Below are 18255 nucleotides of genomic sequence, written 5' to 3'. Positions count from 1 at the left end.
GGAAGCAGACGCTGGGAGACGCGCAGGTGAGCATGTACTGTTTGTTTTTTTTACTTTTAAGCTGGTAACCAGGGTAAACATCGGGTTACTAAGCGCGGCCCTGCGCTTAGTAACCCGATGTTTACCCTGGTTACCCGGGGACCTCGGCATCGTTGGTCGCTGGAGAGCGGTCTGTGTGACAGCTCTCCAGCGATCAAACAGCGACGCTGCAGCGATCGACATCGTTGTCGCTATCGCTGCAGCGTCGCTTAATGTGACGGTACCTTAACCCTTCATTACCCCATATCCCACCGCTACACAGGAGTGGGAAGAGAGAGGCTAAGTGCCAGAATAGGCGCATCTTCCAGTGCCTTTACTGGGGTGGCTGGGGGCAGATGTTTTTAGCCAGGGGGGCCAATAACCATGGTCCCTCTCTAGGCTATTAATATCTGCCCACAGTCACTGGCTTTACCACTCTGGCGGAGAAAATTGAGCGGGAGCCCACGCCAATTTTTTCCGGGATTTAACCCTTTAATTTAACAGCTAGAGCTTCAAAATTTTACACACAGACACTTGTTACATTACTAAAGAGGAATATGTAATAAAAAAAGGGATATGAGATGGTTTACTGTATGTAAACCATGTCTCATATCCTGTCGGGTTTGTGAAGGATAGAGCAAAAGGCGGCAATTGAATTACCGGCTTTTATGCTATCTTGCGCTGAAATTATATTATATATAAATTTAACATTAATTGAAAAAGGATTTTGTATCCGAAACGTTGCCACGCCGTTCAGGCAATAAAGTCCACTTTTGTTATTTTTGTTTGTGCTGCTTTTTCTTATTTTTGACTGTGTTGTTGAAGGCCATTGGACTACTGGCTGGGAGAGCTTTGCGCAACCATTGAGATATTTCTTGGTGCTGTTCCAATTTTTCTTTATAAATATATATATATATATATATATATATATATATATATATATATATATATATATGTGTTTTTAGGAATATTTTAGCCGATGGATCCATGATTTGTCCATTTTGCAAGCCTGCGCACAAAAAAAAAAATCACTGTACGGAAGCCATACGGATGCCATACGGATGACACACGGATACATTTGTCCGTAAAAATCGCATCTTTGCATTGAATACGGAACAGTGTTTTGTGAAAATTACTGCGTATTACGGCCGTAAAATACAGACCGTATTTCCCTACGCTGAGTGTGACGCCAGCCTAAATGCCAACTATCGAGTCTCATCAGTCAATTAAGGGTGGACTGAGAGCGACTGCAGTGGGATTAAAGACAGAACTCCCTAAGGCTATATGCACACATTCAGGAATTTTCGCGCTTTTTTCGCTATAAAAACGCAAAAAAACCCCCGCATACATTAAGCATCCTATTATTAGAATGCATTGCGCAATTTTTGTGCACATGTTGCATTTTTTTCCGCGGCAGAATCGCATTCTGGAAAAAAAAGCAGCATGTTCATTCTTTGTGCGGAATCGCTGGGATTCCGCACACATAGGAATGCATTGAACCGCTTACTTTCCGCATGTGGCTATGTCCACCATGCGGGAAGTAAGTGGATTGTGTGCGGTTGGTACCCAGGGTGGAGGAGAGGAGTCTTCCCGCTCCTCACGATGCTCGCGTTCCCAATAATGCTTTGCGGCAATGAGCTGTGATGATGTAGCGGTCTTACGAGACCGTAAGTCATCTGGGGTCATTGCCGCTAGGCATTACTGGGAACGCGAGCATCACAAGGAGCGGGAAGACTGCCGGGGACGCCGGAAGGTGAGAATATCACGAGTAATTATTTTTTTTATTTTTAACATTAGATCTTTTTACTATTGATGCTGCATAGGCAGCATCAATAGTAAAAAGTTTGTCACACTTGTCAAACACTATGTTTGACAAGTGTGACCAACCTGTCAATCAGTTTTCCAAGCAATTTTACAGATCGCTTGCAAAACGCTAGCTTCTGCAAGCTAATTACGCTTGTAAAATGCTACTGCTTAGCGGGAAAACGCATGACAATTCCGCACGCGTTTTTCCTGCGGCAGGGAGTTCCGGAATTGCTGTGGAAATTTCAGCGGCAATTCCGGACGTGTACACATAGCCTAAGACTGTTTGCCCCAGTCATCACCACTTAATAGCACATATCTCCAGTGTTGAGAAGCTCAGCAGATGTATTTGGGGAAGGGGGCTCCAAGGAAACAAAAGGCAACTCTTGGCCAATGTCAAAGCTCAACTGTCATGGAGCAAAACGTACAGGATGTGATAGCACCAGATGACCAAACCCCTGGTCACTGAGCGCAATTATGCAAGAGCTACTGTGTGTAACAAGAATAAGAGCAGCACAGAAAAAACCCTGAAACTATATAGTCATCCCACTGCATGTGTGATAAGACTAAACTATAAAACCGAACCACAAAATGAGACTGACTCACACTGAATAATACGAGTAGTTAGCACAGTTCACGGGTTATCTCCAGCCACACTTTCTTCTGAGATATCCACAGAGTGGGAAGCACGTGTAAGGCCCCTTTCACACATGAGTTTTTTGCCGTCAGTCAGAATCCGTTGGCTCGACGGATCTGTCACAGATTGTGAAAAACTGATGCGATAGAACCTTTTTTTTGGACGGATCCAATTAGCGGTTCTGGGTAATTGGATTGGAGCATGCTCAGTTAAAAAAAAAAGGAATCAGTCGCAGGATTCTGTAATTTGACAGATCCGTGCCATAGGCTTCCATTCTAGCAAACGACAGACGGCGACGTCGCTGTCCGTTTTTTCGACGAACACAAAAAAAGTTACTTTATCCGTTGTCTCCGGCCGCCTGACAAACAATTTTCGACGGCTCCGGCAAACGATGGATGAAACGTGAGGCCATCCATCACAATCCGTGGCTAATACAAGTCTATGAGAAAAAAAACGAATTTGGTGGCATCAGTTGCCGGATCCGTTTTTTTTTCAAAATTCAACGGATTGCGACTGATGGTAAAAAACCTGATGTGTGAAAGGGGCCTAAGTTGTAAGGTTCACAGAGTAGGAAGGCTTATTTCACAAGTCCAGTTGTCATCCAACTGTAACATTTTTATTTATATATATATATATATATATATATATATATATATATATATATATATATATATATACACATATATATATATATATACACATATATATATATATATACATACATATATATATATATATATATATATATATATATATATATATATATATATATATATATATATATATATATATATATACATATACATACACACACACAATGGTGTTCAAAAGTCCTGCATAGGCGTGAAGAAAACTATATGTTTCATACTTCTGCATCTCTACAGTGAAACTGGTGGAACATATATGTTTTTGTAATCTCTCATTGTATGCCATACTCATTTTTGAATGTCCCAAGTGTATAAATTGTTATGGTATGCGCATTTTTGATTAATTTTTTTTTACAGCATAACCATACCTACACCAGTACAGTGTGTAGAATGGTGAACAGGTTTCTGAGTTCATTAACTTCCAATGCACGTTCACACAGACTTAAATTTTACTTTTTAAGATTTATTATTTTTTATTTAATTCAGAGTCCTGAAAAGGGCCTTTTGAGTGCATCTTTAGCTTCTAATACTTTATTGGCCAGCCTTTGCTCTTGAGCACCAGCTTGCATCTCTGTGGCATTGAGTGAATAAGCTTCTGCAGATGTTCACGAGTGATGATGTGGTTCCAGGCCTGTATCAGAGCCTCAATCAACTCACTCTTGGTCCTTGGCTGTTTTCTAGATATCTCTAATGATACCGTGTGCCACAAATTTTCAATTGGATTGAGGTCCGGGGACTGAGCTGGCCAGTCAATAGTAGCCACCTTGTTCTTCCAACACCATTGGCTGCCATACAGCCCCAGACCATTACTTTCATCGGATGTTTCACAGAGAAGCTCAAACACTCTGGCTTGTACTCTTCATGTGGGAACCTTCTCACATAAGACTTGCCATCATTTCCTAAAATGCAAAAAGTGCTTTCATCACTACATAGCACTTTTTCCCACTCCTCCTTCCTCCATTTTAAATATTTCAATGCCCACAGTTTTCGCGTTTGTCTTTGTATGGCTGTCATCAATGGCTTCTTTCGGGCCTTGCACCCTCTCAATCCTGCTTCCAAACATCTCTTCCTAACAGTTGATGTTGCTACCTCAATATTGCACTTTTCTTGCCATTCTCACAGGAGCTGAGGAGAGGTGAGCTTTCAATTGGCAAGGGATGTTCTTTATCAGTACTCAATCCTCCCTTTCAGTTGACTTTCTGGGCCGACCAGATCTGGGCCTGTCCTGGGTAATTCCAAGCTACTTATGTTTCTGCAAAATTCTTACGACTGTACTCTGATTACAGCCGACCTTCCTTGCGATCTGAGGGCCAGTATAACCCTCTTCATGTAGCACCACAACTCGCACACGATCCTCCACTGACAAAAATCTGAAGGCTCCCATCATAAAACTCTACAGTATGATTCACTAGATAGACCAACAGATAAAACAAACAAACAAAGCAGCAGATGTGATGCAATGTAATGCAATGAGATTGGCTGCCATATCCAGGTTATGATTGGTCACAAGAACCTCATCTGTGATTGGCTAATTTTGGATCTGAAGCTGTACAATATTTTAGTTGTGCTTTCAATTCCCATATTGTTGCAATAATTTCAGGCAAAACTGCTTCAAAAGATAAAAATATTACAGGGAGAGAATGCAAAATTGTATTCTGAACAAAACCATATATAATATGTCATATTAGCATCGAAGATATTCAACAGAAAATGTTTAAAACTTGAAAAATCAATTTATCCTATGCAGGACTTTTGAATATATATATATATACACACACACATTTTCAAGCTTGCCACGGCCAGATCCGCCACAGTGGTCTTGCCCAACATATTCTTCAAAGGTTACGCCACAGTAGCGGCATAACTTACTCCAGTAATGTACTCCAGGAGTAACCTTACAGGTGAGGCACACGCCATTTATAAAGATGCGTCTAAATCATTAAGGCTACGTCCCCACGGTCAGTAATCGGCAGCGCTGTCTGCTTTTGAACGCAGGTGATTCCGCCATGTGATCACTGAATCGTGCGGAGTCACCGCGCCCAATACATTGGACGGTAATATTTATCTTGCGGAGACTGAGCATCTCCATAAGATAAATAGAAATGCTGCGGTCTGGAAAGACGAGCCGCATGTCCGTCTCCGTGTGTAAGCGTACACGCATAGTGGACATGGGATTTCTTGAAATCCCATCCACTATGCTGTAACATCTGTCCACTGCGGGTTGGATGCTGCAGATGTACGCAGCGCCCAACCCGCAGTGTTAACTGACCGTGGGAACAAACCCTTAGGGGCGCATCTTTATCCTGCATGCTCCTTATTAACACTGGTGTGCACAAAGACATTCTTACCTAATTGGGCTCTATTTTTTTAGATTCAGCTAAAAAATGGATTGCAGTCAAATGAAAAACATTTTAGGAGATTTCCGTCCTCCCCATTCACATATATGGATCCTGTACTGTATCATTTTATTTCTATTTTTGTCATGCCCAAACACATCTAAAAATGGAAATAACTACTGAATGTGAACATAGCGTACCTTTCACAGTACTAATGACTGCCTATGTAACCCAATTTCTATGGTGAACCCACAGTGACAATAATAAAGTTCCATTAATACACAGACTAATCAGAGAATGAACGTTTGTCCCGATCATTGGACCACGTAAACAAGTCGCCGCTCAGCCATTGAGCAAGAAAAGTGATTATTTGTCAACTCACTGCATCGTTTATACCTGCATAAAAATCATTGTTCACAGCAGCACATTGGCCCATGTAAACAAGGGATGTGCTGCCAACAATATGCATGCTGTATGGGGACAGGATTGTATAAATGATCATTCTGCCCCCAGTATGCACGCCTGTGTGGATGGGACCACATATGGGCACCAATGTACCTTATATTCAGTCAGGGCTTGCTTATGGGTATAAATCTGCATGAAAGTCCATTAATCACACAACCCTACACTGATGGGATATACCGATTTCCTAAGATCTATAGGGCGGCCGGACAGGACATCACATTTTTCCCACTTGTTTCTCCTTGAGATGGCACACTAGACATTCCAGCTCACGAAGCTCATTGGTCTGAAGTCAAGAGTAAATTTAATTCTAAATCCTTACCTAATGTCATAATCTAAACTAATTTTCTAACATACTTGCATTAAAAAAAAAATCCCTACTGTTCCCTAACTACACCATCTATTTCATTTTTTTCCCTACTACTTTTCTGATGATGCTTCGTCTGAGAATCCCAGTGCATGCTGGGGGCAGAGGCTGCAGTCACTGCTGCAGTCCCTGCCCCCTCTCTGAAACGAAGCCTCATCAGGGACACTCGTTTCAGGGTGGAGCTGCTCCCCGCGCGATGTGCACAATCACAGCACGTGCTATGCTGCTGGCTCAGATCAGCAGTGTCGAGATGGCAACAGAGCGGTGTCAGAACACCCAGCGTGAAAAGACCAGTGAAATCTCCTGCAGAGGCAGCGCTGGTCTCTGCATGCTGGGTAATTTCACACCACCCTGTTGCCGGCTCTTACTGCTGATCTGAACCAACAACAGAGCACACACTGTCATTGTGCACATCACAATGCACAGCGCTCAGGGAAAGAATTGCTCTCACTAATGATACTTCATTTCAGGGAGGGGCATGGGCTGTGGCAGTGACTGCAGTCTCGGCCCCCTGATGACGCTTCGTTTCAGTATCCCAGGATATCACTCCCAAGGAAGCTCCTGTGAAAAGCGAGTTGGAGTGAGGGTCCGTGGTAGCAACATCCACAGCATGAACCCGAGGCAGTAACCTTTCTTTTGCCTATTCAGGTTCTATACTTGTCTTTGATATGTTACTTGTTGGTTCAGCAACTCAGTGTTACTTCTATTTATTAGTTCCACAATGTGACACTTACTAATTACCATCACTGCATGAGTCACTTTTAGGCTATGTGCACACGTCAGGATTTTCTGCAGAATTTTTCTGAACAAAACCGGACTCTTTCTGCAGGAAATCCGCATGCGTCTTTTTCGCGGTTTTCTCGTGTTTTTTGTGTGCTTTTTTCCAGATCTTCCCAATGCATTAAATAGCGGCAAAAATGCGAAAAATCCGTAAAATTAATGAACATGCTGCGTTTTTAACCCCTTCATGACCCAGCCTATTTTGACCTTAATGACCTGGCCGTTTTTTGCAATTTTGACCAGTGTCCCTTTATGAGGTAATAACTCAGCAACGCTTCAACGGATCCTAACGGTTCTGAGACTGTTTTTTCGTGATATTGGGCTTCATGTTAGTGGTAAATTTAGGTCAATAATTTTTGCGTTTGTGAAAAAAATGGAAATTTGGCTAAAATTTTGAAAATTTAGCAATTTTCAAATTTTGAATTTTTATTCTGGTAAACCAGAGAGTTATGTGACACAAAATAGTTAATAAATAACATTTCCCACATGTCTACTTTACATCAGCACAATTTTGGAAACAAAATTTTCTTTTGCTAGCAAGTTATAAGGGTTAAAATTTGACCAGCGATTTCTCATTTTTACAACAAAATTTACAAAACCATTTTTTTTAGGGACCACCTCACATTTGAAGTCAGTTTGAGGGGTCTGTATGGCTGAAAATACCCAAAAGTGACACCATTCTAAAAACTGCACCCCTCAAGGTACTCAAAACCACATTCAAGAAGTTTATTAACCCTTCAGGTGCTTCACAGCAGCAGAAGCAACATGGAAGGAAAAAATGAACATTTAACTTTCTAGTCACAAAAATGATGTTTTAGCAACATTTTTATTTTCCTAAGGGTAAAAAGAGAAACTGGAACCCAAAAGTTATTGTACAATTTTTCCTGAGTACGCTGATACCTCATATGTGGCGGGGAACCACTGTCTGGGCGCACGACAGGGCATGGAAGGGAAGGAGCCCCATTTGACTTTTTCAATGAGAAATTATCTCCATCGTTAGCAGACACCATGTCGCATTTGGAGAGCCCCTGTGTGCCTAAACATTGGAGCTTCCCCACAAGTGACCCCATTTTGGAAACTAGACCCCCCCAAGGAACTTATCTAGATGCACAGTGAGCACTTTGAACCCCCAGGTGCTTCACAAATTGATCCGTAAAAATGAAAAAGTACTTTTTTTTCACAAAAAAATTATTTTAGCCTCAATTTTTTCATTTTCACATGGGCAACAGGATAAAATGGATCCTAAAATGTGTTGGACAACTTCTCCTGAGTACACCGATACCTCATATGTGGTCACAAACCACTGTTTGTGCACACGGCAAGGCTCGGAAGGGAAGGAGCGCCATTTGACTTTTGAATGAAAAATTAGCTCCAATCGTTAGCGGACACCATGTCGCGTTTGGAGAGCCCCTGTGTGCCTAAACATTGGAGCTCCCCCACATGTGACCCCATTTTCGAAACTAGACCCCCCAAGGAACTTATCTAGATGCATAGTGAACACTTTGAACCCCCAGGTGCTTCACAAATTGATCCGAAAAAATGAAAAAGTACTTTTTTTTCACAAAAAATTTCATTTAGCCTCAATTTGTTCATTTCCACATGGGCAACAGGATAAAATGGATCCTAAAATTTATTAGGCAATTTCTCCTGAGTACACCGATACCTCACATGTGGGGGTAAACCACTGTTTGGGCACGCGGCAGGGCTCGGAAGGGAAGGAGTGCCATTTGACTTTTTGAATGAAAAATTAGCTCCAATCGTTAGCGGACACCATGTCGCGTTTGGAGAGCCCCTGTGTGCCTAAACATTGGAGCTCCCCCACATGTGACCCCATTTTGGAAACTAGACCTCCCATGGAACTAATCTAGATGTGCAGTGACCACTTTAAACCCCCTAGTGCTTCATAGAAGTTTATAACTCAGAGCCGTGAAAATAAAAAATCATTTTTCTTTCCTCAAAAATTATTTTTTAGCCTGTAATTTTTTATTTTCACAAGAGTAACAGGAGAAATTGGACCCCAAATGTTGTTGTCCAGTTTGTCCTGAGTACGCTGATGCCCCATATCTGGGGGGAACCACTGTTTGGGCACACGTCGGGGCTCAGAAGGGAAGTAGTGACTTTTGAAATGCAGACTTTGATGGAATGGTCTGCGGGCGTCACATTGCGTTTGCAGAGCCCCTGATGTGCCTAAACAGTAGAAACCCCCCACAAGTAACCACATTTTGGAAACTAGACCTCCCAAGGAACTTATCTAGAGATGTGGTGAGCACGTTCAACCCCCAAGAGCTTCACAGAAGTTTACAACGCAGAGCCTTGAAAATAAAAAATCATTTTTCTTTCCTCAAAAATGATGTTTTAGCAAGCAATTTTTTATTTTCACAAGGATAACAGGAGAAATTGGACCCCAATATTTGTTGCTCAGTTTGTTGCGAGTACGCTGATACCCCATATGTGTGGGGGTAAACCACTGTTTGGGCGCACGTCAGGGCTCGGAAGGGAAGTAGTGACATTTGAAATGCAGACTTTGATGGAATGGTCTGCGGGAGTCACGTTGCATTTGCAGAGCCCCTGATGTGCCTAAACAGTAGAAACCCCCGACAAGTGACCCCATTTTGGAAACTAGACCCCCCAAGGAACTTATCTAGATGTGTGGTGAGCACTTTCAACCCCCAAGTGCTTCACAGAAGATTATAACGCAGAGCCGTGAAAATAAAAAATAATTGTTCTTTCCTCAAAAATTATGTTTTAGCAAGTAATTTTTTTATTTTCGCAAGGGCAACAGGAGAAATTGGACCCCAATAGTTGTTACCCAGTTTGTCCTGAGTACGCTGGTACCCCATATGTGGGGGTAAACCACTGTTTGGGCGCACGTCGGGGCTTGGAAGGGAGGGAGCACCATTTGACTTTTTGAACGCAAGATTGGCTGGAATCAATGGTGGCGCCATGTTGCGTTTGGAGACCCCTGATGTGCCTAAACAGTGGAAACCCCTCAATTCTAACTTCAACACTAACCCCAACACACCCCAACCCTAATCCCAACTGTAGCCATAACCCTAATCACAACCCTAACCCCAACACACCCCTAACCACAACCCTAACCCCAACACACCCGTAACCCTAATCCCAACCCTAACCCCAACCCTAACCCTAATCCCAACCCTCACCACAACTGTAACCCCAACACACCCCTAACCCTATCCGTAACCCTAACCACAAGCCTAATCTTAACCCTATTTCCAACCCTAGCCCTTATTCCAACCCTAACTCTAATTCCAACCCTAACCCTAAGGCTATGTGCCCACGTTGCGGATTCGTGTGAGATTTTTCCGCACGATTTTTGAAAAATCCGCAGGTAAAAGGCACTGCGTTTTACCTGCGGATTTACAGCGGATTTACAGTGTTTTTTTTGTGCGGATTTCACCTGCGGATTCCTATTGAGGAACAGGTGTAAAACGCTGCGGAATCCGCACAAAATTGACATGCTGCGGAAAATACAACGCAGCGTTTCCGCACGGTATTTTCCGCACCATGGGCACAGCGGATTTGGTTTTCCATAGGTTTACATGGTACTGTAAACCTGATGGAAAACTGCTACGAATTTGCAGCGGCCAATCCGCTGCGGATCCGCGGCCAAATCCGCACCGTGTGCACATGCCCTACCCCTAACCCTACCCCTAACCCTAACCCTAGTGGAAAAAATAAAAAATATATATTTTCTTTTTTTTATTATTGTCCCTACCTATTGGGGTGATAAAGGGATAAAGGGGGGGGGTCATTTACTATTTTTTTTTTATTTTGATCACTGTGATATAACCTATCACAGTGATCAAAATATACCTGGAACGAATCTGCCAGCCGGCATTTTGGAAGATGGCGGCGCCCATGGAGAAGATGGACGGACACCGGGAGGCCCGGTAAGTATGAGGGGGGGAGATCTGAGCATGGGGGGTGGATCGGAGGACGGGGGGTGGCATCGGAGCACGGGGGGAGCGGGCAGGAGGACGGGGGAGCGGGCAGGAGGACAGGGGAGCAGACACTACGACGGAGGAGAGCGGAGCACCGGACGGAGGACCGGGGAGGAAATCGGTGGTGGTGGTGGGGGGGTACATAAGTGTTTCCAGCCATGGCCGATGATATTGCAGCATCGGCCATGGCTGGATTGTAATATTTCACCAGTTTTTTAGGTGAAATATTACAAATCGCTCTGATTGGCAGTTTCACTTTCAACAGCCAATCAGAGACACCGTAGCCACGGGGGGGTGAAGCCACCCCCCCTGGGCTAAAGTACCACTCCCCCGTCCCTGCAGATCGGGTGAAATTGGAGTTAACCCTTTTACCCGATCTGCAGGGACGCGATCTTTCCATGACGCCACATAGGCGTCACAGGTCGGATTGGCACAGACTTTCATGACGCCTACGTGGCGTCACAGGTCGGGAAGGGGTTAACCACGATGTGTTTTTTTCGCGAAAAAAACGCATCATGTGCATAAAAATTGCAGAATGCATTAAAAATGATGGGATGCTTATGTATGCGTTTTTTGGCGTTTTTCCCCGTGGAAAACAAACGAAAAAAACGTGAAAAATCCTGAACGTGTGCACAAAGCCTTATTTGCGCACTTGCACTTTATATATTTATTAGTGATGAGCGAGTATACTCGTTGCTCGGGCGACCTCCAAGTATTTGTTATTGCTCGGAGATACAGTTTTCATCTCCTCAGTTGCATGATTTACGGCGTCCAGATACGCAGTGGCGTATCTAGGGGGGGGCAGCCGGGGCATGTGCCCCGGGCGCAGCCGGCAGGGGGGCGCAGTCGGGCCGCCTAATTCGGCGGTCCGCAGTGTCTCCCCTGGCGGCTGCATTCTGCCGCCCCCGGTCTGGTAGTCAGCTGTTCTCTGAGCCGACTGTCAAGCTGACAGCCGGCACAGAGAAGCTGCAGAGCGCCGGCTCCCAATGTGTGCAGAGGTGGAGGGGAGCCCCTGCAGAGTGGCTGCGGCGGGCAGGGAGAAATCCCTGCAGCTCCGCTGCCCAGCGATCTGTCTTCCTGCTTCCTCTCACACAGACGCGCCGCTGGATGACGTCATCATTCAGCGGCCGGCTGTGTCAGAGGAAGGCGATGGAGATGCTGCGGCAGAGCGCGAGGAGAGAGGTGTGTGTGCGAGTATGTGTGTATGTATGTGTGTGAATGTGTGTGTGTATGTGTGTGTGTGTGTATGTGTGTGTGTGTGTGTGTGTGTGTGTGTGTGTGTGTGTGTGTGTGTGTGTGTGTATGTGTGTGAATGTGTGTGGCTCAGTATTGGGTGTGTGTGTGTGTGTGTGTGTGTGTGTGTATCACAGGGGAATGTGCAGAGAAGTGAATGATGGTGTGTGTGTGGGGGGAGGGGAGGGCAATGATGGGGCTGACGGGGGGCATATGTCCTTGGGGGGGCGCCAAAATGAATTCTTGCCCCGGGTGCCAGAAACGCTAGATACACCTCTGCAGATACGCTGAATACATGTGGGAATTCCCTAACAAACAGGCATTCCTCACATGTATTCAGCGTATCTGGCAGCCGTAAATCATGCAACTGAGGAGATGAAAACTGTATCTCCGAGCAATAACAAGTACTCGGAGGTCACCTGAGCAACGAGTACACTCGCTCATCACTAATATTTATCTATTTTTCACCCGGTACTGTACTTTTGTTCATGCTGCTCATGTCTCTCCACCTCCTCTTCTGGGCACTTTGTCATTTTTAATCTTGTCTTGTACATTTATGCTTTTATTCGGCATGTCATGTGGTGTCTTTAATAAAACTATGGATTCGATAATTAACCTTGGTGTATTTTATACTACTCCAAGCTATGCACTGTGCACAATCACGGCACGTGCTATGTTGCCAGCTCAGATCAGCAGTGACGAGACGGCAACCGTGCGGTGCCAGAATACCTGGAGTGCAGAGTCTAGTGACGTCACCTGCTGGTCTTTGCATGCTGGGTAATATGACATCCCACTGTTGTCTACTCATTACTGCTTACCGTATATGAACCGACAACAGAGCGCACACTGTCACTGTGCACATCGTGCAAGGACAGAACAGAGACTATCCCTCACTGATGACTTCATTTCAGGGAGGGGGCACAGGCTGTGGCAGCGGCAGCAGCCTCTAACCCCTGAAACTTCTTTTCAGTATCCCAGCATGCACTGGGATTCACAAAGTGTCATGAGAGAGGAACTAGGGAAAAAAAAAAAAATAAAAAAGTAGAAAAGCAGTTAGTGTAGCTTCATGCAATATTAGAAATTAGTTTAGATTATGGAACTAAATAGATAGGGATTTAGAATGAAATTTACTGACTTTGGACCACCCCTTCAAGTCCTCATACAGATGTCAATGTTTTGCATACTTTTTTTTTTATTTCACGGATAGAACACATAACTATTAAATTCATTAATCAATTTAGGAAACCAATATCCACCTGGTACATTGTTATCTAAAAAAAAAGGAGGCCATGAGAACACCAAAAACTAATTTTCCTTGAAAGGCTTAGGAAGGAAATCCATACGCAAACGTTCAGAATCAAGGAGACAAGCTGGAGTTTTGAAAGCTTAAATGATATGACAGTTCATTAATATTCAAAGTTAGATATAGACATGTATGTTTATATTTAACTTGAAATATTAATAAAAGGTCATATTTTAGGCTTTCAAAACTCCATCTTGTCTCCTTGATTCTGACCATTACAATTCATGGTGCTGTTCACATCTCAGTTCTTTTCACGGACCGTGTGACTGTGCAAAACTCAAAGGCATGTCCGTTTCTCTCCTGTGCCACGGATGAGAAGTGACAATGCAAGTCTACGGGCCCATGAAAAATACGGATGTATCTGTGTACAGTCCATGTGATCTATGAATTTAACTTTGCAAAGTATAGAAGCTGTAATTTATCCATCGTGCAAATCACTGATGACACACCCCGACGGTAATGACGGACATACAGACAAGACACGCCGACGGTAATGACGGACATACAGACAAGACACGCCGAAGGTAATGACGGACATACAGACAAGACACGCCGACAGTTATGACGGACATACAGACAAGACACGCTGACGGTAATGACGGACATACAGACAAGACACGCTGACAGTAATGACGGAAATACAGACAAGACACGCTGACGGTAATGACGGACATACAGACAAGACACGCTGACGGTAATGACGGTCATACAAATAAGACGCTGACGGTAATGACGGACACACAGACAAGATGCTGATGGTAATGACGGACAAGACACACCGACGGCAATGACGGACATACAGACAAGATGCTGATAGTAATGACGGACATACAGACAAGACACGCTGACGGTAATGACGGACATACAGACAAGACGCTGACGGTAATGACAGACATACAGACAAGACGCTGACGGTAATGACGGACACACAGACAAGACGCTGACGGTAATGATGGACATACAGACAATCCAAGAAGAAAACAAAAGGCTGACAGCACTCACTAACTGGGGCGCCCGTCCAAGTCCAGGGAACCATCCAGGACCATCGAAGATTCAAGTGATAAAGTAACAGCGCTCCATCCAGGTGTGTAGTACAAAAAGTAGAATTTGTTTTGCCATATAACAGCAACGTTTCGACCCTAAAGGTCTTTATCAAGCCTGCTTGATAAAGACCTTTAGGGTCGAAACGTTGCTGTTATATGGCAAAATAAATTCTACTTTTTGTACTACACACCTGGATGGAGCGCTGTTACTTTATCACTTGGACATACAGACAAGACACGCCGACGGTAATCACGGACATACAGACAAGACACGCCGACGGTAATGACGGACATACAGACAAGACACGCTGACGGTAATGACGGACATACAGACAAGACACGCTGACAGTAATGACGGAAATACAGACAAGACACGCTGACGGTAATGACGGACATACAAATAAGACGCTGACGGTAATGACGGACACACAGACAAGATGCTGATGGTAATGACGGACAAGACACACCGACGGCAATGACGGACATACAGACAAGACACGCCGACGGCAATGACGGACACACAGACAAGACGCTGACGGTAATGACGTACATACAGACAAGACGCTGACCGTAACGACGGACACGAACAAGACGCTGACGGTAAGGACAGACACACGGACAAGTGGCTGACGGTAACGACGGACACACAAACAAGATGCTGACGGTAAAGACGGACACACAGACAAGATGCTGACGGACAAGACGCTGACGGTAACGACAGACACACTGACAAGACGCTGACAGTAATGTCGGACACACGGACAAGACGCTGATGGTAATGATGGACACACGGACAAGACGCTGATGGTAATACCATTTTTTCACATACGTGTTTAAACATAGACGTGTGAATGAGGCCTAAAAGGGGTGGGCTCATCAGACACAAGCTGACTTGAACATGCTAGCACCAATCAACTGAATTTACAGGAGAAAGTAACAGCCATCCATGCTAAAACTGACCTGCCATTGTGATTCTCCAGATCATTATGAGTTTGTAGATACTGAACATGTCTGGGTTCTTTTTTATTTAACTGGTGAAAACAAATCCAAAGTTTCTAAAAAAAAAAAAAAAACTCTCCATTTTCCGAGACCTGTAGCATCTCCATTTTTCGTGATCTCGGGTTGGTTGAGGGCTTATATTTTCCGTGCCGAGCTGATGTGTTTATGGCTACCATTTTGGTGCAGATACGATCTTTTGATCTCCTGTTATTGCATTTTACTGCAATGTTGCGGTGACCAAAAAAAAAAAAAAAACAATTCTGGCATTTTGATTTTTTCTCTCGTTACGCTGTTTACCGATTGGATTAATTATTTTTATATATTGATAGATCGGGTGATTCTGAATGTGGCGATACCAGATATGTGTATTTTTAGTCTTTTACTTTATTTAACAAATAAGTAAAAAACAAATTAAGACTTGGAAGGAAAACTGAAGTACAAAGTCTGTCTTGTGGGTTTGATCCGCTTTATACGGATCCCCCTAGACTGGGCTGAGCCTGATCTGCACATGGATGAGACTAGGACACGATCAGAGAATAGAAAGAATGTGATGTTCCAGCTCCTTAAAAATTAGTAGTTCTTTATTTGTCCATTTAAAATTTCTTCATTTCAATACATCCTTGCACAGACAGGAATGCATGCCAGTGAAAAAAGAAGTTAATGCGACGCGTTTCAATCTAGTACGATCTTAGTCATTGCAAGATTGATGACACTAGGACACGATCAGAGACATGGATCAATGAAACTGTCAGTGTGGAGTCTTAGGTCCGCACTTTTCTGACGGGTTACACGACCTGCGGCCCTGAGACTATTTTAGGCTGTGACTTGGATTAAAAACTCAGCCGAATCACCGACCGGATGGGCTTTTATTTCAGACAGGGGAACTCGGTGCTTGTTTTGCCCTAGCTCAGCCCTGATGACAGAGTGCCATTCACTAATTGCATAATGTTACAGAAACATCAAATTGAGGTTTAAATATCCTCTAATGACATTGTAGCCATCAGATCAAACTGTTACAAGGCTCCTAGAAGGCAATCGGAGCCCACAAGAAACGTGCAACGCCACTTTCTAGGAACAATAGCAGGGTGGCCTCAATAGTCAGTCTCTTAACTGCACTCAGGCTGTGACCTTTATGAATTACATGGGAATTGGTCACAGATTTCACCCTCTGACTCCCTGGTACAACGTCTGCCGCAGATTTTATGTGGACTTTCTATGGGTTTTTATAAGATCTCGCTTATTTTGCCGTTGTCCTATTCCATCCCCAGATCGGCATACATAATCCACTGTAGCTTTAGCATTGAAATACCCTCCCGACAGCGGAGAAACTATCACCCATAACAGCCCTCCTAAAGCGGTGAGGTCACCTGGGGTCACCGGTCCCGAGCGTTACCTTGCGGGTCATAGACGCTGACATAGGAGATGCCCAGCGCCATGCACCACAGCACCAGGCTGGCCACGTCCGGGTAGCTCTCCTGCTCCTCGCCCATCAGCAGGCCGATGTGTACGGGCAGCTTGCCGCTCAGGTACGTGGTGTCCGGGGCCAGGCACCGGGGGAACCTGCAGTCCGGCGCCCGCTCCTGGTAGGAGATGTCGGGAGGTAAGAGCAGGGCACCTGCCGCCCGCCACACTCTCCAGTGCCAGAGCCGGAGCCATGCCAGCAGTGCCCGCTGTGCGCCGAGCAGCAGGTGGAGGAGGCGCCAGGCCAGCGCGTACAGCACGGACATGGCCGCTGCTCACTGCCACCGGCACCTCACCCGGCAACCATGCCAGCGCCACACAGGGAACTCCAGCGCTCCACACTCGGCACACGCTCAGCGGGGATTGGACGAGCCACTTCGTGTCGTCACTTCCGCGGGAAAGAAGCAGCGTGACGTGGACAGCGCAGGTTGGAGCCGGAATCTGGGAAAAGGTTTGAGGAAGAACGAGACGTGAGCTGCGGATGGACGTACACTGAGGCGTCACAGCGACACCTATGGACGGGGCGAGGTAGTGCACGGTGTGGCTAGCTAGTGTGAATGAGAGGACTGTGTGTGGTATTATGGGAACACTAAATCCCACAGCCTGGATATCACTGAATAAAATAAGCCAGTTGCAAATCTTTATTCATTACATAATGGAACAATAAAATGTAAAAATGATCAATGTGAATCAAAATGAATATCCCATGGAGTCTAGATTTGGACTGATGCTCAACATCAAAGTGGAAGATAAAATTACAGGCTGGTCCAATTTCAGTGGAAATGACTACAGACAAGGAAATGATGCTCAGTAGTGTGTGTGGCCTCCACGTGCCTGTATTACCTTCCTACAACGCCTGGGCATATGCTCCTGATGAGGTGTCAGATAGTCTCCTGAGATAGATCTCCTTCCAGACCTGGACTAAAGCATCCGCCAACTCCTGGACAGTCTGTGGTGCAACGTGACATTGGTGGATGGTGAGAGACATGATGTCCCAGATGTGTTCAATCGGATTCAGGTCTGTGGAACGGGCGGGCTGGTCCATAGCTTCAATGCCTTCATCTTCCAGGAACTGCTGACACTCCAGCCACATGAGGTCTGGCATTGTCCTGCATTAGGAGGAACCCAGGGCCAACTGCACCAGCATATGGTCTCACAAGGGTCTGAGGATCTCATCTCGGTACCTAATGGCAGTCAGGCT

The 18255-nt window shown here is 44.8% G+C and overlaps 1 protein-coding gene across 1 annotated transcript in view; it reads right to left on the bottom strand.

The window, feature by feature from the left end:
* Window positions 1–17461, bottom strand: part of NUS1 (NUS1 dehydrodolichyl diphosphate synthase subunit) — a 39976-nt gene extending 22515 nt beyond the window's left edge. Inside the window, exon 1 of the mRNA XM_077289531.1 lies at window positions 16987–17461. Coding sequence (XP_077145646.1) covers window positions 16987–17320 — 334 coding nt within the window. The 5' untranslated portion in view covers window positions 17321–17461. The remainder of the gene's footprint in view (window positions 1–16986) is intronic.
* Window positions 17462–18255: the final 794 nt, after the last annotated feature.

This window comes from Ranitomeya variabilis, chromosome 2 (assembly GCF_051348905.1).
Source record: "Ranitomeya variabilis isolate aRanVar5 chromosome 2, aRanVar5.hap1, whole genome shotgun sequence".
NCBI lineage: Eukaryota > Metazoa > Chordata > Amphibia > Anura > Dendrobatidae > Ranitomeya > Ranitomeya variabilis.
The sequence above is the reverse complement of the archived record's forward strand: the minus strand, read 5'-3'. Positions and strand labels throughout refer to the sequence as shown.